Raw genomic sequence first — 25,275 nt, 5'->3', positions numbered from 1 at the left:
AAACGATTACACGCCCTGTTTTAGGCTATTGTATCAGTAGTGATGGGAAACAAATATATAGTACTGTTTGAGAAGCAGCTTTAACTTAATACAACAGACCTCTACTGTGTCTTCGACAGGGGGAAATGAGGGCAGAGGAAAATGCGAATGCTTTGCCTAATGTCATACACAGAATAGTCAAGTAAAAAAGAAAACTGAGAAGCAGAATTCACTATCTTTCAACCAAGAAACATTGTTATTTTGGGCTGCAAGTGAGCAGTCTTGTCAACAGACAAGGGTTTCTGAAATAACTTTAAATGCTTCCTAAGAAACTGAACTAATTTAGAAAGAAAAGGAAATCTTCTCAGATAGATTCTCTGGTGCCAGAGAAATGTTCCATGATGACTGAAGCTTTGCCTGCATTCAGGATACTCAGTCCCTAAGGCAGATTCTCTGGTAACTAAGGAGACCTGAGTAGCTAAAGAATTTCTGTTACTTCACCATCTTAGTAGAGCTTATGTGCTGTATGAATTCTTTGATGTCTGATCAGGGCTGAACTTACACGGAAGGGCCTCCCACACTCATCACATTCATAGGGTTTTTCACCTGTGTGGATTCTCTGATGCTGAATAAGACCTGTGCGCCCACTAAAATCTTTCCCACATTCTTCACATTTATAGGGTTTCACTCCAGTGTGCACTCTGTGGTGTCCAATGAGATGGGAGCGTTGAATGAAGGCTTTTCCACATTCATCGCATTTGTAGGGCTTTTCTCCAGTGTGAGTCCTTCTGTGCTTACTAAGGTCTGAGCTGTGACTGAAACTTTTCCCACAGTCCTCACATGCATAGCGTCTTCTTTCCCTCTGCTGCCACTCTAATCTGCCCTCACTTTCAGTAGCATTTCTGGATTCAGGATGTTGAGAAATGTCTTTGTTAAGTCTGTCATTTATCTTCCCAAGGAATTCTGTGTCCTTGGGCATATCTTCCTTCTGGGACAATGCTTGATTCTTAGTTTTGGTTTGATCACCTGTAACAAAGAGTACACAAACATGTCCTAGTCTAGGTTTGAGAAGCAAAGCCTATGAAAGAACGAACACATAAATGTTATAAATGTGTTATAAAAAACAAAGTCACATACAATGCACAAACTAGATATTTGGCACCGTCAAAACATATATGACAATGTAAGGAAGAGATTAAGAGGCAGTAGGGAAGAGAGCAGCGGAATACGTTCTTGGGAGCTGATTAAGAAGAGAGGAAAAGGCAGTGATGTGGATCCCAATGATGTGGATTACCTGGCAACCCTGTGCAAAGGCAGAGTGAGTGGTAAATGGGGACTGGAGATGTGCTGAGGAGAATTAAGAGGAGCAGACGGGGATCGAGGAACAGAGCTGGGAAGGGAGGTAAGTTTGGGAGAAACATGTAGGGGCCTGAAACACAGGTGCTTAAGTGCTAGTAAAATTCAGTAAAAGTGGAGGACAGTGGGATTAGGGATCTGAGAGGAATGCAGTGAATAAGAACCATCAAAGGAGGGGAATGTGTGAAGGATAATAATTAAAAGCAGACTTAAGAGCATGTAGGTCAAGATAAATCCAGGAAGATTAGTAGGAAGTGACAATGGATGGTCTGGTGTATGTGCTGGGTTGAATCCTTTTTTCTGAAACTATCATCTCTTGCTGTCAGATCCTAGCACTGTGGTTCTCAAACTTGACTGTGCATCAGAATCACCTTGGATGACTTATTAAAACAGATGCCATGCTTCCTGACCCCAGAACTTACGATTTGATAAAGCTGGAGTAGAGCTTAAGAATTTGCATTTCTAACAAGTTTCCTGGTGTGACAGATACTAATAGTCCAGGAACCACACTTTTGAGAACCACTCTCCTAGGTATTATTCAAGGTCCATCTCAAATGCTCTGTCCTCCAGAAGTCTTCCCTAATATCACAAATTGGACGTGTTCTCTCCTTCTTCCTGCTCCCCATGTCCTTAACCCCAAGCTTAGTACAGAACAGCACACAATAGCAAGTACTCAATATTTGCTGAGATGAATTTTATCAGACAATACAATAGCTCTTTTGATGATTTGGAGGGAATGGAAAGTGTCACCTATTTGGTCATGCTGTGACCACCATCTCAACAAACCTAGGAATCTTCACTGTGACAGTCATTTTATTACGATTTTCAGTGGTTGGTCACCTGGCATGACAGAAGCAGTGCCTGAGCTGGGGGAGGAACACTGGCTCACATGGCTGAGTGCCATTCTATGAAGTCTGCTCTGCACTGTCATCACCATGTCCCCTTGCTCCCAGTCTTTCTCAAATTGGTTCTTCCTTAATGATCATTTTTTTAAAAAAAGATTTAATTTATTTATTTGACAGAGGGAGACACAGAGAGAGAGGGAACACAAGCAGGGGAAGTAGGAGAGGGAGAAGCAGGCTTCCTGCCAAGCAGGGAGCCTGATGCAAGGCTTGATCCCAGGATTCTGGGATCACAACCTAAGCCAAAGGCAGATGCTTAATGACTGAGCCACCCAGGTATCCCCTTTTTTCTTTTTTAAGTCAGGCAGTAGACTTTCTGGAAGTTTGGATATTTCCTCTTAGATGATATTGTTCTGGAACCTAAATGCCGTATTATCTTTGGCTAGAAATGACAGGACTAAGTTAGAGCCAGGAGGTCTAAATTCCAGCGTTGGAATTGTCTGATAACTGCTTAAATTTTGGCAGATGACTGCTGTTTTGGTTTCCTTATCACCTCTGTGCCCTCTTTTCCTATAGTTTGATTAGATGAGGGAATGTATAGTAAAGCATTTATGAAAGTATAATGTGTGACAGAAGTATTGCTGAGTTAGTAGGGTAATAATGATCAAGCAAATCATGGTAATCAGAGACACCCTCATACCATTAAGAAAAGTATTCTCAAACATCAGCATATCGGTTGGCTCAACTGCTTCTTTTATGTACAGCTGTCACCACTGGTTGGCTTTCCTGTGGCTTAATGATGAAGATGAATATTAAAAAAAAAAAAAAAAAAAAGACACAAATCTGAGTGGTCAGTCCACCATCTTCAGTGTGATCTACTAGTCCTCAGGATGAGTCTCTTCTACCATGATTTCAGGAGAAATCTAGAGAAAAATCTCACCAGGACTTCAAGAGGCTTTTTTTTTTTTAAACAGAGTTGGTTTTTCTTGGTCAGCAACTGAAATGGTAACTCTTAGATCTGTAATTGAACAATGTACAGAATAATATTGTATGGAAAGTGTCAAATGGGAAGTTTTCTCATCTTAAGGATCTACAGTCTATTTCTGGGTCAACTGGAATTTCAGAGCCTTATTTATGTATCTCTTCCAAGTGCCAGGTAATCTCAGGCCAGCACGATTCTAAGAGACCTTCTTTCAAAGATTTACTTATGTGAGAGAGAGAGTGAGAGTGAGGGCATCGGTGGGAGGAGGGGCAGAGGTAGAATCTCAAGCAGACTCCCCACTAAGTATTGAGCCCGATGTCATGACCCTGAGTTCATGTCTTGAGTCAAAATCAAGAGTCAGATGCTTAACTGACTGAGCCACCCAGGTGCACCAAGAGACCTTTGTTTAGAACAGACAAAGTGAAAAATATTTGGATCTAACATCTTCTGCCAGGGCTGTCCTTCCAATGTTATTTTGGCATATATAATACTAAGAGTCCTTATCAGCGAGAATTTGAGAGAAGTCCAGGTCCACAAAGATCATCTGTATGCACTTGCTTGACAATCTAGGGGAGCAAGGACAAGGTTAAATGCTGAGTGAAATGAAACTGGAATGGAGTTAAGGAGACTGTCATTTATTTGCTAATGGAGAGACAGTGTTGTGGGTTACCTAGTTCCCTTTGAAATACTTTAAAATGTGCTACAAAGAACTTCTAGATACTCAGCTCTCCGAGTTCTTTTGTCATCTACAAATGTAGTTTTCTATTAAGTGATTATTGCTATTGTAATTCCCAGTTATGTTTATGGAGAAGAGTCCTATTATCCTAGCCAAAAACTAATACAAATAATAATACCTTGTTGGTATGGATACAATAGCTTTTTTAAAAAAGATTTTATTTATTTATTTGACAGAGCAAGAAAGCACAAGCAAGAGGAGCAGCAGAGGGAAAGGGAGAATCAGGCTTCCCGCTGAGCAGGGAGCCTGATGTGGGGCTTGATCCCAGAACTCTGGGATCATGACCTGAGCCCAAGTCAGATGCTTAACCAACTGAGCCACCCAGGAGCCCCACAATAAGTTTTTTTTAAACAAAAAATAAAAGTCTATTTAACAATAAATTTATATTTTGAAAAACAGTGACTTTTTGGTACATTATCCTGATGGCTTTTAATAATTGTTCTGGACCGGTAGGCAGGAACCTCAGGTTCTGACTGTACTCTCAGCGTTGCCTCTTACTCTTTGGAAACCTAGACACGTCACAAGCACCGTGGGTATATTTCATCAACTGTAAAATGAGGATTTGAACTGGACATCACATGCTTTTAATAAAGTTGAGAGATACGTCCTGAAATGTGTTGTGATTTCTGCAGTTTGTTTTTGTATTGTTTTGGTGGGTTTTGTTTTTTGCTTATCTGTTATTTTGGTGGGGGGGTATGATGGTGGTGGTGGTGGTGACACAGGTAAAAACTGTGTATGGCCCTTGGTGCTTGCACCTTAGGAAAAAGTCCTATTCGCACTGTTAAGTGTAGACAGAAGGGATTTCCTAAAAATTCTCAGGCCTCACAGGATAGCTAGATTTCATGAAGCACCCTTCAGTAGATTAGATTAAGAAAAGACCATTCCTATTTTTCCTTGCAAAGTTACTTTAATAGCCGCATATGTGTAAACCTCTACAATTTTAGGTATAAGAACTGTGTATTTTTCTGAATTTGTAACACAAAATAGTGGAGCTTGTCTAGAAATATCTATTAAAAAAAAGGGAAAGTCCATCTAGACCTTAAAAGTTTTGCACCGACTATCCATTAGTCATAATCCTGTATTCTCCATAGAATTTAGCATATTGACATCTTTAAATATTATTGTGACCTGTTTTATGACTGACTGCTTGTCTTGTCTCCTTCCAAAGGCAGGGAGAGAAATTTCTTACAATATGCCTGCTCACAAAGAAAAGGTGAAGAGGTTACTAAAGCTTATTCAAATAGCCTGCGTCTTTTAGCTTCTACCTTCTGAAACTATTCTTGACTACCACTAACGAAATGCCAAAATCAGTAAATGATTGCTTCTCAGTTCTGATCCTGTGTGCCACTGGTAGCAGGGGCTATAGCTGGCTGCAGCTCCTGGTGTCTTCAGTGACACCACCCTCTTCTGCTTCTCACGTCTCTGATAGTCCCTGATCTGTCTTTTTTATAGAATCGTCTTCCTCCACTCAAACTTCAAATGGTGGCATGCCTTCAAAATGTGCACGTGCCTCTCTTCACTTTATACATTCTTGGTCAACTTCGTCTATAGCCATGTCTTCTATCACCTACCCAGGGATGATTCCCAAATTTCTTATCTCCTCCCACATCTTTCTCCTACATCTAGAACCTTATTTTATTTTTTTTAAAGATTTTATTTATTTATTTGACAGAGACACAGTGAGAGGGAACACAAGCAGGGGGAGCGGGCGAGGGAGAAGCAGGCTTCTGGCAGAGCAGGGAGCCTGATGTGTGGGACTCAATCCCAGGACCTTGGGATCGTGACCCGAAGGCAGACGCCCCTAGAACCATATTTTAAACTGCACTGCCCATTGGATGGATGCTTGAGATACAGCAAATTCACATGTATAAAAACTGAACCCACTTACGTTTTCACACATTAAGATACTCCCACTTTATGGGGCACCTAGATGGCTCAGTCATTAAGCGCCTGCCTTCGGCTCAAGTCATGATCCCAGGCTCCTGGGATCAAGCCCCACATTGGGCTCCCTGCTCTGCGGGAAGCCTGCTTCTCCCTCTCCCACTCCGCCTGCCTGTGTTCTCTGTGTAAAAAAGAAAACAAAACAAAACCAGAAAAAACTTAAAAAAAAAAAAAAAAAACCAAACAACACAACTAACTAAAAAGTAAGTAAATAAATAAAATAATATAACAGACCTCCGTCTGTTTCAGCAACCTTCACCACTGGCATTTGGTTTTTCTCTTCCACAAAATTCTCTTTATCAAAATCAACTCAGAGCAACTACTGTTCTTAGTGTTAAGCTTTCATCCCCACCTATCCCCTGGGATGTTCTCCCTTCCTAGCCCCCACCCGTCTGACCATCTCAGCTCAAGCAAACCTACTCTGTGACACTTCTGTGGGCCTGCCACAGGGATAGCTGTCTTTTTTTGTGTTTGTGTGGGATCATAGCACAACTGCTCACTTCTGTTTTTTGAAGAAGTCATTCCTTTGTATTCCTGACATCTAACATGGTGCCTAGCATGTAGCTGCTGCTCAACAAATGTTTAATAAAAGAAGAATGAATAGAACAGGGGGTCTAAACCTCACCTCAAAAGGTAACCAGTAACCAACACTATGCTTTAAAGCATGAAAAGACTCCTTTAAATTATATATAATTGAATGCCATCTTTCCAAGTATGAACTACAAATATCTTAAAATCATTTATCAGATTAGACAAATCACATGGCAGGGAACCTAGAGAATGAGGGAACCGTACTGGTAAAATTTAAAATAGTGAGAATGGATTGTGTAATAGGCCAGGCGAAGCAGTATGGACACAAGAGCCTGCAGAGAAAGGACAGGGAGCACTGAAAAAAGCAGTGTTTGGGCAAACTGGAATTTAAAATTTGTTTACTTTTTACTGAAGCCTGGGAATACACTAGACATCTGGTTTTCAATTAGTGAACTGATTACTGGGTGGTGAAGCAAACCACAACCCAAACCCAGTCAACGTAACATGGAGAAATAAAAAGCCTACTATACTAGTTCTTGCTCCCTCTTCCCTATTTCTTTCAGTGTGAGCTTGTATTAAGGACTGAATTGTGCTCTGTATCTCCCCACCCCTCGCCCATTTATGTTGTAGCTCTAACCTTCAATGTGATTGCATTTGGAAAAGGGGTTTTTAAGAAGTAATTAAGAATAAATGAGGTTATAAGAGTGGGGCCCTTACCCAATAGGATTGGCATCCTTACATAAGAGGAAGAGATCCCAAGAGTATGTGTGCACAGCAAAAATACCATGTGAAGACACAGCAAGTCTGTGAGTCAAGGAGAGAAGCCTCACCAGAAACCAAGGCGACTAATACCTTGATCTTGGACTTTCCAGCCTCCACAACTGTGAGAAAATAAATTTTTGTTGTGGCTTGTGGCACTTTTGTTGTGGCTTGTGTTAGTCTGTTCTGACAGCCCTAACAGACTAATACAGGGTGTCATATGAATTTAAAAATGTAAATTTAAGAGAATTTAGAACTAGACGCATCAGATATCAACAAATAGAAATGTAAGGTATCATTAACTACAGTATTTAAATCCCAACCCCCATCCATTAAGCTAAAAAGCAGCTTTTAAGTCTAATGAAAAACTAAAATATAATTCTTTCCATGATAAGGCAAGAGTAGGTTAAGGGAATAAAATCTTCTACAGTGAGGTGGAGAATAAGCAAGAAAACTTGAAAAGGAGAACATCACAGTGAGAAAGCTCCTCTCTAACACAAGGAATCGTATCTTCCCTCACACACATAAACTCCTGCTCCTTACCATTCCTCTGGGGCTCACCAGATTCCTGCTCCTGATGAATCTTCTTGGCATGGAGCTGCGCAGTCAGTGAGTCATGGGGCCTTCCCAAGGGGGTCAACTTGTCCAAAAGTGTGTCCTGTCTTTCTGAATTGGCTGGGACCTGGGGAACAATGAAGTATGACTGGGTTTGTAAGGTAGATTTTCTGAAAGAACTTAAAGAACTTAAGAGAAAAGCTCAAAAGAAGCATTTACCAGGGACCAGGAACACAAATGGGAAAAATTCTCATTCAATTGCAAATGGCAATAATGACTACAAAAAAGAAGAGGCGGCAATTAATCTCGACACTTCAGGCCACTGGAGAGTGAAATTCAGTGTCTTCTCACAATGATCGGCAGAGGTTCAGGATCACAGCCTTGAGACTTGGTAAGAACCTTAAAAATTACCTCGTCCAACCTCCACCACCCCCTCCAAGTGGGGGTATTTCTTCTCCAACTGCAGGCTATAGCCACAAGCACAGTGTGCTTACTGGGCGCCTGAAATGTGGTTGGTAGGAATGGAAACAGGCAGAGCATAAAATATACACTGAATTTTTAAAACAATGCTAAAAAGGAATGTAAAATATCTCATTATTCATACTGATTACATGATTACTTTGGGTTAAATAAAATAACAAAATATATTTAATCTCATTTTCTGAAATGTGGCTACTAGAAAATTTAACTCCGCATATGGCTCCCATTGTGTTTCTTTCGGACAGCGCTGTTCTGCGATATCCTTGACATCTACTTGAACTCGCCCTGACTATTCCCATGGAAAGGGAGGGTTTTTTTGTTTGTTTGTTTTTTACACCAGGTAGCCCATTTTTTAGTAGCTATGAATGCTGGAGAATTCTTTGCTTTCCTGTTACCTACTCGCCCTCCTGTAACTCCTCACGGACCCCAGCCCTGCACCGGACTCTGCGTCGTTTCCCGCGACCGTCCTCAACCACGCTCCAGTGATCTGACCCCGGCGACCGGCGCCCTCCCTACGCCTTGTTCTCCCCTAGGCCGACCCGTGAAGTACCCCCGGGTGTCCTGTCACCGGCTCCGTGCCGGCCCGGTGCGCGCGCCCTGAGCGTCCCCTGCCCACCTGCTTCCGCGGCTCGTCCAGCTCCCGCTCCAGGTCCTCCAACACCGTCACGGCCTCCTCGCCCGTCCTCGGGTGGTGCGCCTGCACCCAGGCCTGCAGGTCCCCGGGAAGGATGCTCAGGAACTGCTCCAGCACCAGCAGGTCTAAAATCTGCTCCTTGGTGTGGCACTCGGGCCGCAGCCACTGGCGGCAGAGCTCCCAGAGCTGGGTGAGGGCTTCCCGGGGCCCGGGCGCGTCGCGGTAGCAGAGCTTCCTGAAGTGCTGCCGGAAGACTTCCCTCCTGTGAGGGGTGCAGTGTGAGGCGCAGTCCTGTCCGCCGCGACGGTCTTCGGCCTTCACTACTGGCAGTCCTCGTCCGGCGGGTGCCGGGGCTGCGGCCATCGTGCGCTGCGTCGGAGATTAACCCTGCCCCGCGCGACCCCAAGGAGAACCTCTCGGAACCGCGTCACAGAACGCCGTTGCGGCGGAGAAAGGACGAAAGCTGCCGTGAGCACACACGCGCTGAAGGGCACCGGGGCGCCCAGGCCGACTAGCTCTGCGCTCTGACTGAAAGTGCCCGCTGCCGACGCGACTCCCGGTTCTCTCTGGGTCGGGGAGCGGCCGGCGCCCGTCAGCACTCCAGGAAGCCCGAGAGTCACCGCTTTGTGAGGAGAAACGCCTCAGCTTTGCGAGGAGGCTCGCGGACTCCACGCCCGAGAGGCGCAGGCTCGGCGTTCCGTGGCTGTGGGGACGGTCCACTCGCGGAGGGCCGACCCTCGACCACCCCCGCAGAAGCGGCGGACGCCAGACGGATGCGCCCGCGGCAACAGCCACCTCTCGGCGGCCGGGAACAAAGGCTGGACTCCAGCCGACCAATGGGCGCCCCGCCGCGGGCCCCGGGCACTTCCGGCCGCTCTAGGATACCTCGCCTCGGTGGCCCCGCCCGTGGAGGACCACGTGTGTAAGCGGTTGTTCGCGGGCCCGCAGGCGTATCCTCTTTGTTCTTTTTCAAAACTTTTCCCCTCTCAAGAATTTTTTGGGTTTACTTATTAGATACGTAGTATGAAAAAGTAATGGATTCACACAGTTCAACATTTTAAAAGAGTAAGTGTCCTCCAGCATCTACTTTTGACAGCCTGACTTTTTCTGGGTCGCGTACCGTTCCGTACACGGGTCAGGCAGGTACCTATCCCCCTCGCCTTCCTCCTGCACAAAAGGTAGCATTTCTGCGCCTTGCTTGCTTCCTCCTAGTAACTAATATTGGAGATTGTGCATAAAGGGTTTCCTCGATCTGCCCTTTTTAATCAATTGCACAGTATTCATTGTGTGGGCCATCATCCATTAATGGTTACCCCACTGGTGGTCAGGCGGGTTGTTTCCCATCTTCTTTTTGAAACGCTGCTGGAGTAAATTACTGTAAACATAAATCTTTCTCATGCCTAAGGGTATTTACATAGTATATATTCCTAGAAATAGAATTACTAGAGTACGGAGTAGGGACATTTGTACTTTTGTTAGTGCTATATTATCAATCAGAAACCCTAAGAGAGATGTTCTGTTTACCTATACTTGTCAACACAATGTCATAGATATTTTGATGTTTGCCAATCTGATGGGTTAGAAATGCTTAATTTTTTTCTCCCTCTTTCCCTTTCTTACACAAATATTGATTATTCACCTGCTACACCAGGCACTGTTCTGGAAGCTGGAGCTACAGGTTAAAGGAAAATAATACCTTTGAATTAAGGGGAATTTGTAATTTAGTGTGTGTGCTTCAGTGTATGAGGTAGGTAGGCAGGCAATAAACAAGAAAAATATATAGTATATTAGATGGTGCATGTTAGTGCCAAGGAGAAAATAAAGGAAACACGAAGTTTGGAGTGAGAATGAAGTAATGCAATTTTAAATGGGTGGTCATGGAGGACCTCACTAATATACGTACATTAAAGCAAGGACTGAGGGAGATGAGTGAGTGTATAATCAGGGGTAAAGCTGTTTCAGGAAGAGGGATAGCAAATGGACAGCCTGGAGTGGAGTGTGTTTCAAGGTGAATTCAAGGATACATATATTTTTTTTTACTCCAAGATGGGAAGTCATTCAGAATTTCTGAGCAGGAGAGTAACATGTTCAGATACAGGTATTGAAAGAGTTTTCTGGCTGCTGTGTTAAAAATAAACTTGTAAGTGAAAGGGGTTGTACAAAGACAGAAGCAGGGAGGTAGGCTGGGAAGCTACTGCTACCTTGGAGTGGGGAGGGATATAAACATGACATAAAACCCTAAAGACATATAACTGAAAATCCACAAAGGAAAAGATAAATGGAACCAATGATGTAAAATTTTGGAATATTAAATGAAGAAAATAAAAACTAAAGTATAAGCTCAGAATAAAATATATCACCATCTGAAAGACACAGGACTGATTTTCCTAATACACAAAGGCCTCTTACAAAAAATAAGAAAAGTACCACCAAGCCAATAGAAAAATTGGCAAACAACTTAGGTAAGCATTTATAGAACACAAATAGACAACACGAAAAGGTGCTCAAGTTCAATAATAATTTTAATTAAAACAATAACAATTAAAAAATTGTTCAGATTACTAAAGATAAAAAGACTGGTCATATTTAGTATTGGAAAGTGTGCGAAAGTACAGGTATTCTTGGGTTGTATATTTTCTGAAGGCAAGACTTTAAAATTAGTATGTCCATACCTCTTGATCCAACAACTTAGCTTCTTGGAATTATTTACATAGAAATACTTACACAAGGGGTGCCTGGGTGGCTCAGTCATTTGAGCCACCAACTCTTGGTTTCCACTCAGGTCATGATCTCATGTTCGTGAGATCAGGCCCCACTTGGCTTCACACTCAGCAGGGAGTCTGTTTGAGATTCTCTGTCTTCCTCCCTCTCCTCCAGCTCTCAAGCTCTAAAATAAGTAAATAAATCTTTTAAAAAATACACAAATGTTAAAACATATACAAAGAAACATTGTTTACTTAAATTGGGGAAACCCAAATGTCCACATTTGGGAACTTAGATTTTTTTTATACCCCCAACCTTTTTAAAAACTAAAAGATGCCAAAGGCACATTGAATTTACAAAGTAAGTTATACTGGGGTGCCTGGGTGGCTCAGTCATTAAGCATCTGACTTCGGCTCAGGTCAGGTCATGATCCCAGGGTCCTCGATTGAGCCCCGCATCGGGCTCCCTGCTCTGCGGGAAGCCTCGTTCTCCCCCCTCCCACTCCGCCTGCTTGTGTTCCCTCTCTTGCTGTGTCTCTCTCTGTCAAATAAATAAATAAAATCTTTAAAAAAAGATAAGTTATAAAACACTATATGGGGGGGGGTGCCTGGGTGGCTCAGTTGGTTAAGCATTGGCCTTCAGCTCACGTCATGATCCCAGGGTCCTGGAATCGAGTACCACATGAGCCTCACTTCTCCCCCTCCTTCTGCCTGCCTTTCTGCCTACTTGTGCTCTCTGTCTCTCTGCCAAATAAATAAATAAAATCTTTTTTTAAAGATTTTATTTGTTTATTTGACAGACAGAGATCACAAGCAGACAGAGAGGCAGGCAGAGAGAGAGAGAGAGAGAGAGAGAGAAGCAGGCTCCCGGCTGAGCAGAGAGCCCGATGCGGGACTCGATCTCAGGACCTCGAGATCATGACCTGAGCCGAAGGCAGTGGCTTAACCCACTGAGCCACCCAGGCGCCCAAAATCTTTAAAAACAAAACAAAATAGTATATGATTATTTTTATAGAATAATTATCTGAAATGTGTTCTTAATTGGGGTAAACTTAGAGAACTTCATTTTATATATTTCTGTGAAAGTAAACTTTTTTTTTTTTTTTTTTTAAGATTTTAAGTAATCTCCCTGCATCCAATGTGGGGCTCAAATTTACAACCCCGAGATCAAGAGTCACATGCTCTACAGACTGAACCATCCAGGTGCCCCTCTAAAATGTAACTTTTTACAAAAATCTGTTACTCGTATAAACAGGAAAGACACTTGTTTTAAAACCTCATCTATTCTTCACAACCCACAAACAATTTCCCTGTTTGGGAAATGTCATCAGTATCCCTTTCTCTCTGAAATTCTTTGCCTGACAGGTCATTTTGTAAAAGGATATAACACTTTAAGATGAAAATCAGATTGAACTTCACTATGCTTCGTAGGGTAAATATAAGTGATCAAATAAACTTGGGTGGGGTGTGCCTGGGTGGCTCAGTCGGTTAAGCGTCCAACTCTTGATTTTGGCTCAGGTCATGATCTAGGGTCCCAAGATCGAACCCCTCATCAGGCTCTGCGTTCAGGGGGAAGACTGCTTCTCTCTCTCTCTCTCTCTCTCTCTCTTCCTCTGCCCCTCCCCCAGCTTGCATGTTCTTTAAAATAAATAAATAAACCTAAAAAAATTAAAAAATAAACCTGGAAGGGTCATTTAAGAAATGCAGAAATGAGTAACATCCAAGTAAACCAGCTTTACAGAACTGTCCTCTCCGGGAGAGAAATTTAAAAACAGCATAACTTCTGCTCTTCTTTCTATTAGAAATACATGATGGAAAGCCAGCCCCTTCCCTTGACTGTGGCATAACACGTCCTCATCGCTGGCTGAGCAAGTGAAAAATGCAGACAACCCTCAACTGGTCCCTGCCGCCCCTTCAGTGCAGTGAACTGACCGGTATGTCTCTCCCTCCTTACCTAATGTCTTGCATCAAAGTCTCTCACCAGTTTCCAAACACAAACCCTGCTCCAGGTCCTGAACTTCTTAAGGAATCCAGAATATTCTTCAGGGATGTCCCCAGCTCCAGGCAGCCATCAACTTCAGACAATCCACTTGCCAGAGCCTTGGAGCACCTGGCTGTGGAAACGTGAGTGGCTGCGCATCAGTCAGAATGAGGCTTCCTGGTAAAACCCTTGCTCTGGTCCTTGACTTGGTGACGTCCTTCCTCGTCCTTCCTCTACCTGGGTAGAGCCTCTCTGCCTTCACGATTGAGGCATAAGCAGGCAGCCTGGCTATGACACCCAGGGCCCTCCCTCTTCTTCTCTGTTTAGATCTTTCAAAGCTAACAAAAACAAACAAAAAACCACCCCACAAATAACATTGTTAAAAATAACAGCGTTCGATGGATGTATATTCTCACTTGCTTTAATTATTAAAAAAAAAAAAAAAAAGAGGGGTGCTTGGGTGGCTTGGTTGGTTAAGCATCTGCTTTTGGCCCAGGTCATGATCCCAGAGTCCTGGGATCAAGCCCATGTCAGGCTCCCTGCTCAGCAGGGGTCTGCTTCTTCCTTTCTCTCTCCCTCTGCCTTTCCTCCTGATTGTGCTCTAATAAATAAGTAAAACCTTAAAAAATAAAATTCAAAAAGAGAAAAACGAATGAACTAAGCACTCAAGAAATTAGAAAAAGGATGAGAAGGAAATCCCCAAGGGAAAGGTTAGAAAATAAATAGGGATAAAAGAATAAGCAAATGAATTAGAACACAGAAAAGGTGACATTAAGAAATCCAAGAATGAAACATTTATAAACAAGCCTGTTAAAAACCACAAACCTGTAAGAACCGTGGTGGTAGCCGCAGTCATTTAGCAAGTTTCTTCCCCTCTTTGATGGAGTTTTAGTTGAAAGGAGTGCAGCTGAAACTGTACCAAAGGAGGTATTATGCTTCCAGAAAAATCTCAAGGAAAAGCGTTGCAAGCAACACTCGTAGCTGTTGGATCGGGCTCTAAAGGAAAGGGTAGAGAGATTCAACCAGTTAGTGTGAAAGTTGGAGATAAAATTCTTCACCCAGAATATGGAGGCACCAAAGCAGTTCTAGATGACAAGGATTATTTCTTATTTTGAGACTGTGACATCGGAAAGTATGTGGACTGGAATCATTGCTAAAATGGCACGAAGTGAAGCTGCCCATTCCAGTAAAGTGAAATCTTTCATCATGTGAATAATTTTCATGTCTCTCTTTTATAAAAAAAAAAAAAACTAATGGTATTCAAGCTAAAAAACCAAAAAAGGAAACATAAAAAACCCCACAAACCTATGGTAAATCCAGTTGAGAAAAAAAAAAAAAAACATTTAAAAATTGTAAATGACAAATAGCAGATGAAGACGTCTGCTACCAAAAATTTAAAAAATCTCAACGAAATTGGTGGGGGAAAGAAACTTTAATTCCAAAATTCATTCAAGAAGTAACAAAATCGGGGCGCGTGGGTGGCTCAGTGGGTTAAGCCGCTGCCTTCAGCTCGGGTCATGATCTCAGGGTCCTGGGATCGAGTCCCGCATTGGGCTCTCTGCTCAGCAGGGAGCCTGCTTCCCTATCTCTCTCTCTGGCTGCCTCTACATCTACTTGTGATTTCTCTCTGTCAAATTAATAAATAAAATTTTAAAAAAAAAGAAGTAACAAAATCTATGGGGCACCTGGCGGGCTCAGTGGGTGGAGAGTCCAGTTCTCGATCTTGGGGCTGTGAGTTCAAGCCCCACGTTGGGTGTAGAGACTACTTAAAAATAAAATATTTTTTAAAAAGGCAGAAAACATAAAATAAACCAGTCCTAAAGGAAATAATTGAAAAGGCTACCAAAGAATCATCTCCAGAAAGCTTCAAGTAATTCTGTAGTATTTTAATTTTTAAAAAGTATTTATTTATGCATATGATGAATTCTAACTTTTCCACTGGAATATACAGGTAAATAGAAAAGGTGAGAATCACTCCCTCTTCATTACCTAAATACACTGTTGACATTTTATTACTTCCAACTTCCACTATTTTATTTTATTTTAAAGATTTTATTTATTTATTTGACAGAGGGAGATCACAAGTAGACAGAGAGAGGGTGGGGGGAAGCAGGCCCTCTGCCGAGCAGAGAGCCCGATGCGGGACTCGATCCCAGGACCCCGAGATCATGACCTGAGCCGAAGGCAGCGGCGGCTTAACCCACTGAGCCACCCAGGCGCCCTCCACTATTTTAAATCTGTTATACATAGTTATTATATTCTAAAAATACTTTTATAGGCTGTTTAATATTTAAATGTATTAAAAACTTTTCATTTGTTATAAGCCTTTCATAAGGCTTACATTGACACATTGTTTGAGATAATAAATAGTACCCTACAAATGAGTTGGAACGTTTACACAAGATGGAACATGCTTGATGCTGGACACAACTGGTGTTCAACAAATGGCAGCCACGATTGTCAGAGTTTGCAAAGAACTTTCCTTTTGCTACATCATTTAATTAATTTATAATGGGTATTTCTATCTCACAACACACTTTCCTCTTTAGGAGGAATGGGTAAATCACATGCTTCCCAAAGAGGCCAAGCATGAACTCTTTTTATTTATTTATTTATTTAAATTAATTAATTAATTTTAAAGATTTTATTTATTTATTTGACAGAGAGAGAGATCACAAGTAGGCAGAGTGGGAGAGGGGGAGCAGGGAGCCTGATGTGGGCCTCGATCCCAGGACCCTGAGATCATGACCTGAGCCGAAGGCAGAGGTTTAATCCACTGAGCCAACCAGTCACCCCAAGCATGACTTCTTTAAAAAAAAAAAAATTTATTTAGAGAAGGGGAGAGACAGAGAGCGCACATGGGCCAGCCAGGGGGTTGGGGTTGGGGGCAGAGGGAGCGGATGTTAAGCTGGCTCCACGCTCAGCACCTGACTCGAGGCTTGGCTCAATTTCATGACTTGAAATGGTATCAGCCTGATATTTCATGGTATTATGGCTGATATCATAACCTGAGCCAAAATCAAGTCGGAAACTTGATCGACTGCGCCACCCAGGGGTCCCACCAGAAATATATTCTTGCTCCTGGGAGAGAATCCTCCTGCTTGGCTGATTTTGTTAAGAAGGCCAGTCCAGACAGACTGAGCAGGATTGAACATATATATGTTCCATATCTAAAGAGAGGTGTCCTGTGTCCCAACACTCAGAGACCCATGCAGGGGCAGGGTCCTCAGTGATACAAAGAAACAGCAGTGAACTCAGATTTGGGTGAGGGTCTTTCATGTTAGGCATCTGGCCCACATGGCATAGAATTGAGGGTCAGTTAATACTCAGTGCTCCTACCTCCAGCCTTTCAACCTCCCGCTCCCTCCTTCCTTTTTTTTTTTTTCCTTCCTCCCTTTCTTCCTTTAAATATTTTATTTGCTTTATTAGCTTGAGAGAAAGCAAGAACAAGAGAGAGAGCACAGAGGGAGCGGGAGCAGCAGATTCCCTACTGAGCAGAGAGCCCAATGTGGGGCGTAATCCCAGGATCCTTGACCTGGCCTGGGCTTAAATCACGGGGCCACCCAGGCGTCCCTCCACTCACATTTCTTTAAATCATGCTTACTCACTTAATGTTTTCACTACCTTTGCTTTGGCTTCCTGTTTGTAATTTGGTTTCCTGGCATTTCTGGCCTTTCTCCTTCCCTCTGTTTATCCCAGACCCTCCCGTATTTGTAGCCTTTTCTTCTCACCTCTCTCCAGTCTCCCATTTGGGTCTCATCCCACAGCCTTCCCACAGCTGCTCCTGTCACCGAATGCTTCAAATCTCAAAGCTTCTCTTTCTGAGCTGCACCCCTGCTTTCCGCCCCAGGCCTTTTCACTCTGACACTAATGTCCAACCCTGTCACGGGTGTTGTGTCTTCATCTCACCCAAAGAACTAGTCTTCATGGGTTAGGCTTGAAGCTATTACAGCTGACTTTCAATAATTACCTATACATTCTGTCTAAGGAAAAATTTAAAGTGGCTTTCCTCTACCTTTGCGTGCACAAGTGCACACTTTTATTTTTTTAATCTAAATCTTCAAGCTGTTGTTAGAAAGCCCTTTCTTCACAGAAAATCTTATTGGGGGGCGGTGTATAAAATTAAGGTGGAACTCTTGGTGGCAAGTTGGCCTGGAACCCACAAACACCTGAGAAGCCCTTAGAGCACGGGAGGGCTCACACAGGTAGGGGGAGGGAGGGGCGGGAGACCGCAGGAAGCTGTGTGGCAGTGGACTGGGTCTAAACACACAGTAGTGATAATCTGTCCCAGTCAACTGTTGCCTTGTGGGAATATGCCCTCTAGTGTTGCCACAACATGTATTTTTGAAAGAGAATCCGGAAAGTCAGATTTTATGTGAAATTGCCAGATTTTTAAAAAGTTGAGATAACTGGGGCACCCGGGTGGTACAGTCAGTTGGGTGTCTGATTCTTGATTTCGGCTCAAGTCATGATCTCAGGGTCATGAGGTCAAGCTCTGCACTGGGCTCTGCGCTCAGTGCAGAGTCTGCTTGAAATTCTCTCTCCCTCTCTAAATAAATACACCTTAAAAAAAAAAAAGAGCTTTAAAAAATTGAAATAATTTTACATATTATTGAAAAAAAATACCATGTGGGAAAAATACACACGATTTTTCCCAAATACAGCCCACTGGCCTGTTTGGCACCTCTGGTGGAAGATGTGAAAGGTCACACTGGAACGTGCGTCGTCCATCCTCTTGCCCCACTGAACTTTCCCATCTACACGAGTCGTTCATCCCAGATTACAGAGTGGGTTTTGTGCGCACAATGTTTTCAGTGTAGATAATTGATAGGCTGCTTTTTATCAAGCTGATCTAAAATTCAGGATTTTTAAAATGCAGATGAGATGTTAACTCTAAATTCACACCTCACGCAAGATCATTACTCTAACTCCCAAGAAAATAGGGGGAAGAAGGGAAGGGAGAGGAACACAGCCGTCTCCAAGACCACTGCCATCTCTACGACTGCGGATACATATCTCGTGGATCACTGAGGCTTCCTGAGCCACTGCTTCAGAGAAGGATGTTTAAGATGTGGAAAGATGTGCTTTTTTGATAAGCTGTCAGGCGATAACCTGTCTCAGCCTCTAGAAGTCTTTTCTAATGACCGTGAAAAGTGCAGTGGTGATCACAGAATTCCCCACGCCACTGTCATGGTGGTGTCCTCTGCTGGCTGTGCCTTTCTGGCCTTCTGCGGAATTGCTGGTCAGTACCGACAATCACTAAGGCTTCTCTCCAGCATGGACTCGCTGATGTACAATGAGGTGTGAGCTCCGCCGGAAAGCTTTCCCGCAAACGTCACACTCATAGGGCTTCTCTCCAGTGTGGATTCTTCGGTGTCCCAGAAGATGTGAGCTGTAACTGAAAGCTTTCCCGCACACGTCGCACTCCTAAGGCCTCTCTCCGCTGTGGATGCGCAGGTGTCCCACCAGAGCCGAGCTGTGACTGAAGGCCTTCCCACACTTGTCACACTTGTAGGGTTTCTCCCCACTGTGGATTCTCTGGTGATAGAAGAGGCCCGAGCTTTGGCTGAAGCTTTTCCCACACTCACTGCACTGGTATGGCTTCTCTCCGGTATGGACTCTCTGATGCTGAATCAGATGTGAGCTCAGACAGAAAGCCTTCCCACAGTCACCACACTGGTACGGCTTCTCTCCTGTGTGGGTCCTTTGGTGTCGGACAAGGCCTGAGCTGTAGTGAAAAGCTTTCCCACACTCATTGCATTGGAACGGTTTTTCTCCAGTGTGGGTCCTCTGATGCTGAACAAGGTGTGAACTGTAATAAAAGGCTTTTCCACACTCATCACACTGATAGGGTTTTAACTGGTTATGTAGTCTCTGATGGTCAATAAGCTGTGAGCTCTGGATGTAAGTTTTGCCACACACGTTACATGAATAGGGTCTTTCTCCAGTGTGGATTCTTTTACGTCTAATGAGGCTTGAGTTTTGAGTGAATCTTCTCCCACATTCATCACACTTATATCTTCTCTCAGCTGAAGTGTTTCTCTGATATCTTTGTGTCCCTCCTTCATGTTCTTGGGTTTCTCCACATTCAGGGGCTTTTCCATTCATTTGGCCAGAAGACTTTTTGGGAGACTCCATATCTATAGTAAACTTCTGCTTTTGAATCAGTTCTTCTTTCTCAATTCCGATCACATCATCTGAAACAAAAACAATAGATTTCAAGTTACCAGTGAAATATACAGGAAATAAACTTAAACATGTACACTAGAAGCACACAGCTTAACTCTCCCAGCAAAACGGTCTGACAACATTTGAGGAAGAAAGTGGGAGACTGCAAAGGAAGAGAGGACTGGCAGTGTCTGGACTGGTAGGGCATGACATGAGCAGAGTGGAGACAAGTTTGGGAGGAGTCAGTCACCAACAGAAGAAAAGATCTGGGATGCGAGTAGGTTCTGAGGGAAGGGTAGAGAAGAGCAGAGAGAGATGAAGGAACAGGCCCGTGGGAGGAGCAGAAAGGAAGCCGTGGGGGCCAGTGCTGATGTGGAGCTGTGAAGCAGCTCTGTGTAGGTGCTCTGAGGCCTCAGGGAGAACCAAAAAATGAGGGGTTGGAGCACAGGAAAGTACCCTATTTGCAGGTATGCAGAACAAGTAGATCAGAGTCTAAAAACACGGAGCACAAAAGGATGTTATCACGTAGGGACAAACAGAGACTGATTTGGCCCCAAAGATATTTGTACTCTACCAATAAAGGAGAATCTAGGAATCTGTGAAAACTGAAGCTACACTCTACCCCTGGGCTTTTAAATGGAGGGGGAGGGGATGGCAATGGGAGGAAAGACAAGTATGGAGACAGCTGAAGACCCAGGAGGCAGCTTACATCAGATCCAACCCCAGGCAGAGGCATGCGACAACTGCCAAAAGGATACTGTGGGAGGAGAGGGAAAGGAGCCGTGGCCAAGCAGCAGGAGGGAGCTCTCTGAGAGCTGAAGTAAACTGCCTCCTTCGTCTTCCGCTGTCTCTATACCTGTCTTTCCTCCCATTGCCAGGCCTCCCCCCACCGACCGAGTTAAAAGCACATCACTTTTCCCTGCATTACTCCTACGTGGTTACAAATAATGCCCTTCACCCTGGGTCCTAACATGGGATTACTTCAGGGAGAATATGCCTTGAGTGGGACAATCTCACCTTTTTTCAGAAACTGTTGACCATTGAGGAAGTGACCACATTGCCCACCCCGGAGGATGGGGGTGTTGGGACCCTGTTCAGGGGCACCTCTGTAGGAGACAGGCAGGGGAATCATGGCGATGTGCTTTTCTTGGGTCAGGATGGATGGGGGTCTGGGTCTGTTAGAAATCCTCCTTTGTATTCGTGACCATTTGCCCAGGAAGTCTCAATGGTCCAGAGTGTAGCTTCAGGCTTGACAGATTCCCAGACTCCCAGCCTCAACCCATGCAAGGCTCAGGTCATGATCTTGGCGTTGTGAGGCTGATGCCCATGTTGGCCACCCCCCTCGGTGCAGAGTCTGCTTGGGATTCTCTTTCTCCCTCTCTCTCTGCCCTTCCTCCTGCTCACATGCTCGAGTGCACTGTCCCTAAATAAATACAATCTTCAAAAAAGCAATGAAAGAACATCATCTTTCAGAGCCATTAGCAAATATAAAATGAACAGTAGGATGGGGCCCAAAACATCACTGCACATACAACAGGACTAAAATTCCTATCAGCACGAGAAAAAACTTTTGGATTATTATTTTAAAAATATCATAGCATAGAAACATAATTTCTGACAATGCACCTCTTTCCCATCTGTTTTGCACATGCTCTTAGGCCTGCGTTGCTTTCCCCTCTCCGACTCACCTGGCTAATTTCTATTCTACTTTCGGGATTTAGCTCTCATGTTACTTCCTCAAAAAAGGCCTTCTCTGCCTGCCTTCTTCTTCCCCCATATACAAGCTGTTATGGTACATTTATTTGGTAAGCTCCATGAAAGCAAGGATCATGTCTGCCTTGTTCACCATACCCAGTGCCTTCCATGGTGCCTGGCACAGAGTAAGTACTCAATATTTACGTGACAATGACGAATGATTCTAAGGTCTCCAGGGGAGCCATATGACCCAAGTGTCAACACTAACCACAGTCTTGTTGGTGTTGAGGGTCCTGGATCTCCATGGGTTGAGGCTGAAGATATGTTGCTTCCTTCGCTGGATCCAGAGGTGCTGATGTCCCAGAAAGCAGTTCCTGTGCACAGGTCTGGGTTGAAACCTGAGAACAAGCAGGCTCATCTGTGCATCTGAAGGGCCCACAGTGTACATGATCCCGAGAGCCCATAAAGGATCGGCCTGGATGCCCACTCCAAACCATCCCCCCACTGAGCACAGGTCCCTTTCTACCTGTTGGCCTGGTTCATCCAATTCCTTCTCCAGATCTTCCAGCATAGCCACGGCCTCATCCCTGCTCTCCGGGTGATGCTCTTTCAGGCAAGATGGTGAGGAACTGCTCCAGCACCAGCAGGTCCAGCATCTGCTCCTTGCTGTGTATCTCAGGCCTTAACCACTCACAGCAGAACACCCAGAGTTGGCTCAAGGCCTCACGGGGTCCAGGAGTCTCCTTATAGCAGAACTGTTGGAAGCGCTGGCGGAATAACTCCTGGCTGTTTGGGCTGCTGCCCTGTGGGCCAGATCCCTGAACCTCGGCAGGACCTTCTTTTTTGTTTACTTTGAAGAGCCCCTCTGGCTCTTCATGAGCCCTAGGAAGGAACACTGCAGCCATTCCAGCTCCAATGGTCAGAGAGGACAAGAACAAGTGTTATCTTTCAGGGCACACTCCTAAGGTTATAGAAACCACAGTTAAAGACAGAAACACACACACATACACACAGGCTGATTAAATACTTGAACTCACTAAGTCTAATGCTTGTGTTTCAGAAGAGCAAGAAAGCTTCACCCAAATTTAAAGAAAATTTTAAAAATGTGCTTAAGGTCATTCAAGCCGTTTTCTAAGTAGAAGGAATGTCAAGAAAGAGCATTTTTCATAATGCCGAGAATATTGTTGGACCCCTGCTTTCCAAAAATAATAGCAAAACAATCCACTGATTAGGCTAAGGTGAATTAATTCTTATGAATGCTAGCTCTACCTTGAGAGTCTAAGTAGTATCTCCCAGGGAGGAAGGCAGAGTCAGGATATTTATGAGGTTTTGGAGTTTAAGGCAGATCTTTCAAAGCAGAATAAGGATTGGGGAAGGATCATGACACAATAGTTTAGAACTGATGGACACAAGGTGAAGGTTTTCAGCTGAGAGTTTCTGGATCCTACCCACTTAAATTTGGGAGTCTGATAGTCATTCAAGTGGATTTTTTGAGGGGTAATTTCTCGAAACAAATATTATTTGCAACTTGATCTTCTGGGGCAAGAATTTCCTAGAATACTAATGTCATGTTGATAAAGATAGTGGAATAATGTCATACCTGGTGTAGATAAATGAATAGCTAAGTCACCTTAACCTAGGTAGGTAGGAGGCTGTGTGGGTGTAGATGGTTTCAGTCTTCCATGTAATAGCAGACTTAAGCAGGGCCTATCTGTTTAAACGTGCACCACCGCTTCGGCAGCACCGTGGGCTGCGGTGAAGGACAAGGGCTGTGGATTCCGGAAGACCCACGCTTGAATCTTGTGCTGTTCTCTTACGTGTCGTGACTTAATCTCTCTAAACTTCTATTTTCCCCCTCTGTAAAAATTTTACCTTTTAAAAAATGCATTATTTTGAAATAGTTTTGAATTAAAGGAAACTTCCCCAAACGGCGCAGAGAACTCCCTACACCGTTCACCCAGGTTCCGTTAGCATTAACGTCTTACAGAACCGCAGCGTAATAGCAAGACCAGGAAAGTAACTGGTTGGCTAAACCCTCCGGGTAGCGTTGCTCTGAGAGTGACTTCGGACAGCATTAGATCCCGGCCTCCCGCCCTCCCCACGGCAAGGCCTCCGAACAGGCTGCAGTTCTCGCCGTGACCCTGTCGTCTGCCTCAGTTTCCCCGCACAGAAGCCGGGGCCACGCACGGAGGCCCCGCTCGTGTCTTCTCTACGCCTCGCACCTGCGACCCACTCGGCATCCTTCAAACACACCTTCACTTCCCCGGCCCTGAGGATCAGAGGACGGGCTTCTGCTGCGGAGGGCTGGCAGAAAGCGGGTTTTAGGAATCATTCCGAGCGAAGGACACGACTCGCAGCAGGTCCCGCCTTCCGAAGAACGAGACAGTACGGCGACTGCGCCAGCCCTGTCCCCTGTCCCCGCGCCGACGAGCGGGCACAGCGGCCCGCACTCGGAAGGTCTGGCTGTCGGTCCGCGCGCCGCAGGGGCCGGACTCCCGACTCCCGGGGAGGCCCGCGCACACGCCGCCCGGGCCAAGCCGGGAGGTGGGCCCCGGGCCGCGGCGCCGCGGTCCGCGAACGCGAGTGTTACCCGGGCCCGGCCCGGCCGCCGGCAGGGGAGCGCCCGCCAATCCCGCCCGGCCTGCGCCGCTTCCCGCGGAGACGAGGCCTCCCGGGGCGCCGGGGGCGCAGAGCCGTCGGTCCGCACGTGGAGGGGACCTGCGGTCGGGACGCGAGGGGCGGGGGCCGTCTGGGTGAAGACGGGGATCGGGCGCCGCAACCTCGCGCTCCCGGGAGCCTGCTTCCCCGGCCGCGACCCCCGCGCTCCGGCCGAGGACACACCTGCCCCGCGGGCAACCTGAGGTCCGCCGTGCGTCCGGTCTCGGCCTGGGAACCAGCAAGAAGCCCGGGGACCCGCTGGCGTCCGCACGCCGCCGCGAGCGACTCTGCTCTGTAGCGGGATTCTTGCTGCGCGGCCACGCTGGAGACCACTGCGTGAGCGAGAGCGACGTCATTTCTGGGTTTACTGTGTGTCCTGAATTCAAGACAAACTTGCGCGTGACCCTTATACCTGTGTACAGTAGAACTGCGCGCCCAGAGGGTGTAGTGTTGCTAGGAGCCGCTGGGTCCCAGTGTATGCGCCCCAAAGACGGCCTAGGCTTGCAGTGCATTGCTTCCCAGCTTCTGCTATGGAGTCGGGCAGACTTTCTACTGGAATTTCGAGTTATCCGATTTTTTTTTTTTTTAAAGATTGATTTATTTATTTGACAGACAGAGATCACAAGTAGGCAGAGAGGCAGACAGAGAGAGAGGAGGAAGCAGGCTCCCTGCTGAGCAGAGAGCCCGATGCGGGACTCGATCCCAGGACCCTGGGATCATGACCTGAGCCGAAAGCAGAGTCTTTAACCCACTGAGCCACCCAGGCGCCCTCGAGTTATCCGATTTTTAGCGGAACTCGTCTGAAGTCATTTCCCCTACAAATCGGACAGACCTTCATAGACGTGTTCTGATCAATTAGGAAATACCGCATTGCTGTTATAACGATTAGTAACTTGATATTTTCATATGGACTACAGTAAAAATCAGTTAGTAACTGGATTTCTTATTTTAGGCAGTGAGCTCCTTGAGGTTATTCTCTTCATTTTTGTATTACTGAGCTACTGTGTCTTGTGCAAAGGGGTAATTAATTTGTTCCAGGTTTCAGTTTACCTCCTGCGTGAGTGCTGTGGAGAATGAAAGTTAACAGACACTCCAAAAAATTTAAGCAAATTGAAATCCCAGGTAAAGAACAGGGTACTGGAAAAGCTGAACAGCTGATGTGCAGGGGCTTATACATCTATTCGAAGTTTTTTAAGTTGGGTTAAGTGGGAAGCAGAGAACCACTGATGGGCTTTGCTAACTTACAGGACTAGCAGAGAAACTGCCTAAAAGGTAA

At 45.0% G+C, this 25,275-nt stretch overlaps 2 protein-coding genes and 1 pseudogene across 4 annotated transcripts; 1 reads left to right on the top strand and 2 right to left on the bottom strand.

Moving 5' to 3' along the window:
- Positions 1 to 212: 212 nt before the first annotated feature.
- On the bottom strand, positions 213 to 9,637 carry ZSCAN16 (zinc finger and SCAN domain containing 16). Of its 3 annotated transcripts, none has more exons than XM_059176214.1 (3): positions 8,778 to 9,637; positions 7,670 to 7,808; positions 213 to 1,005 (listed from the first exon to the last, which is right to left on the bottom strand). In XM_059176214.1, exons 1-3 carry the CDS (start codon positions 9,156 to 9,158, stop codon positions 485 to 487), a joined length of 1,041 nt encoding a protein of 346 aa, XP_059032197.1. In that variant the 5' UTR covers positions 9,159 to 9,637; the 3' UTR covers positions 213 to 484. The 3 variants fall into 3 exon arrangements, with proteins under 3 accessions (XP_059032197.1, XP_059032198.1, XP_059032199.1); XM_059176215.1 differs by lacking the exon at positions 213 to 1,005 and adding an exon at positions 1,012 to 2,969; XM_059176216.1 differs by lacking the exon at positions 213 to 1,005 and adding an exon at positions 2,986 to 3,725.
- A 4,239-nt stretch (positions 9,638 to 13,876) lies between these two features.
- Positions 13,877 to 14,635, top strand: LOC131834749 (10 kDa heat shock protein, mitochondrial-like; annotated as a pseudogene).
- A 529-nt stretch (positions 14,636 to 15,164) lies between these two features.
- On the bottom strand, positions 15,165 to 21,859 carry LOC131832967 (zinc finger protein with KRAB and SCAN domains 8-like). The gene is made up of 2 exons (XM_059176217.1): positions 21,610 to 21,859; positions 15,165 to 19,675 (listed from the first exon to the last, which is right to left on the bottom strand). Exons 1-2 carry the CDS (start codon positions 21,836 to 21,838, stop codon positions 18,906 to 18,908), a joined length of 999 nt encoding a protein of 332 aa, XP_059032200.1. The 5' UTR covers positions 21,839 to 21,859; the 3' UTR covers positions 15,165 to 18,905.
- Between the last annotated feature and the right edge of the window lie 3,416 nt (positions 21,860 to 25,275).

The sequence above is a fragment of the Mustela lutreola genome, chromosome 6 (genome assembly GCF_030435805.1).
Source record: "Mustela lutreola isolate mMusLut2 chromosome 6, mMusLut2.pri, whole genome shotgun sequence".
Classification (NCBI taxonomy): Eukaryota; Metazoa; Chordata; class Mammalia; order Carnivora; family Mustelidae; genus Mustela; species Mustela lutreola.
This window is presented reverse-complemented; position numbering and strand designations above follow the sequence as displayed.

What these genes read in the sequence shown, in the direction of transcription:
- ZSCAN16 (XM_059176214.1), bottom strand. Translation starts at nt 9,158, where the DNA reads ATGGCCGCAGCCCCGGCACCCGCCGGACGAGGACTGCCAGTAGTGAAG. An exon ending in TGGACGAGCCGCGGAAGCAG is followed by an intron (nt 7,809 to 8,777) that starts GTGGGCAGGGGA and finishes ATTGTTCCCCAG; the next exon opens with GTCCCAGCCAATTCAGAAAG. An exon ending in TGGTGAGCCCCAGAGGAATG is followed by an intron (nt 1,006 to 7,669) that starts GTAAGGAGCAGG and finishes TCTTTGTTACAG; the next exon opens with GTGATCAAACCAAAACTAAG.
- LOC131832967 (XM_059176217.1), bottom strand. Translation starts at nt 21,838, where the DNA reads ATGGTTTGGAGTGGGCATCCAGGCCGATCCTTTATGGGCTCTCGGGAT. An exon ending in TCAACACCAACAAGACTGTG is followed by an intron (nt 19,676 to 21,609) that starts GTTAGTGTTGAC and finishes TTTTTGTTTCAG; the next exon opens with ATGATGTGATCGGAATTGAG.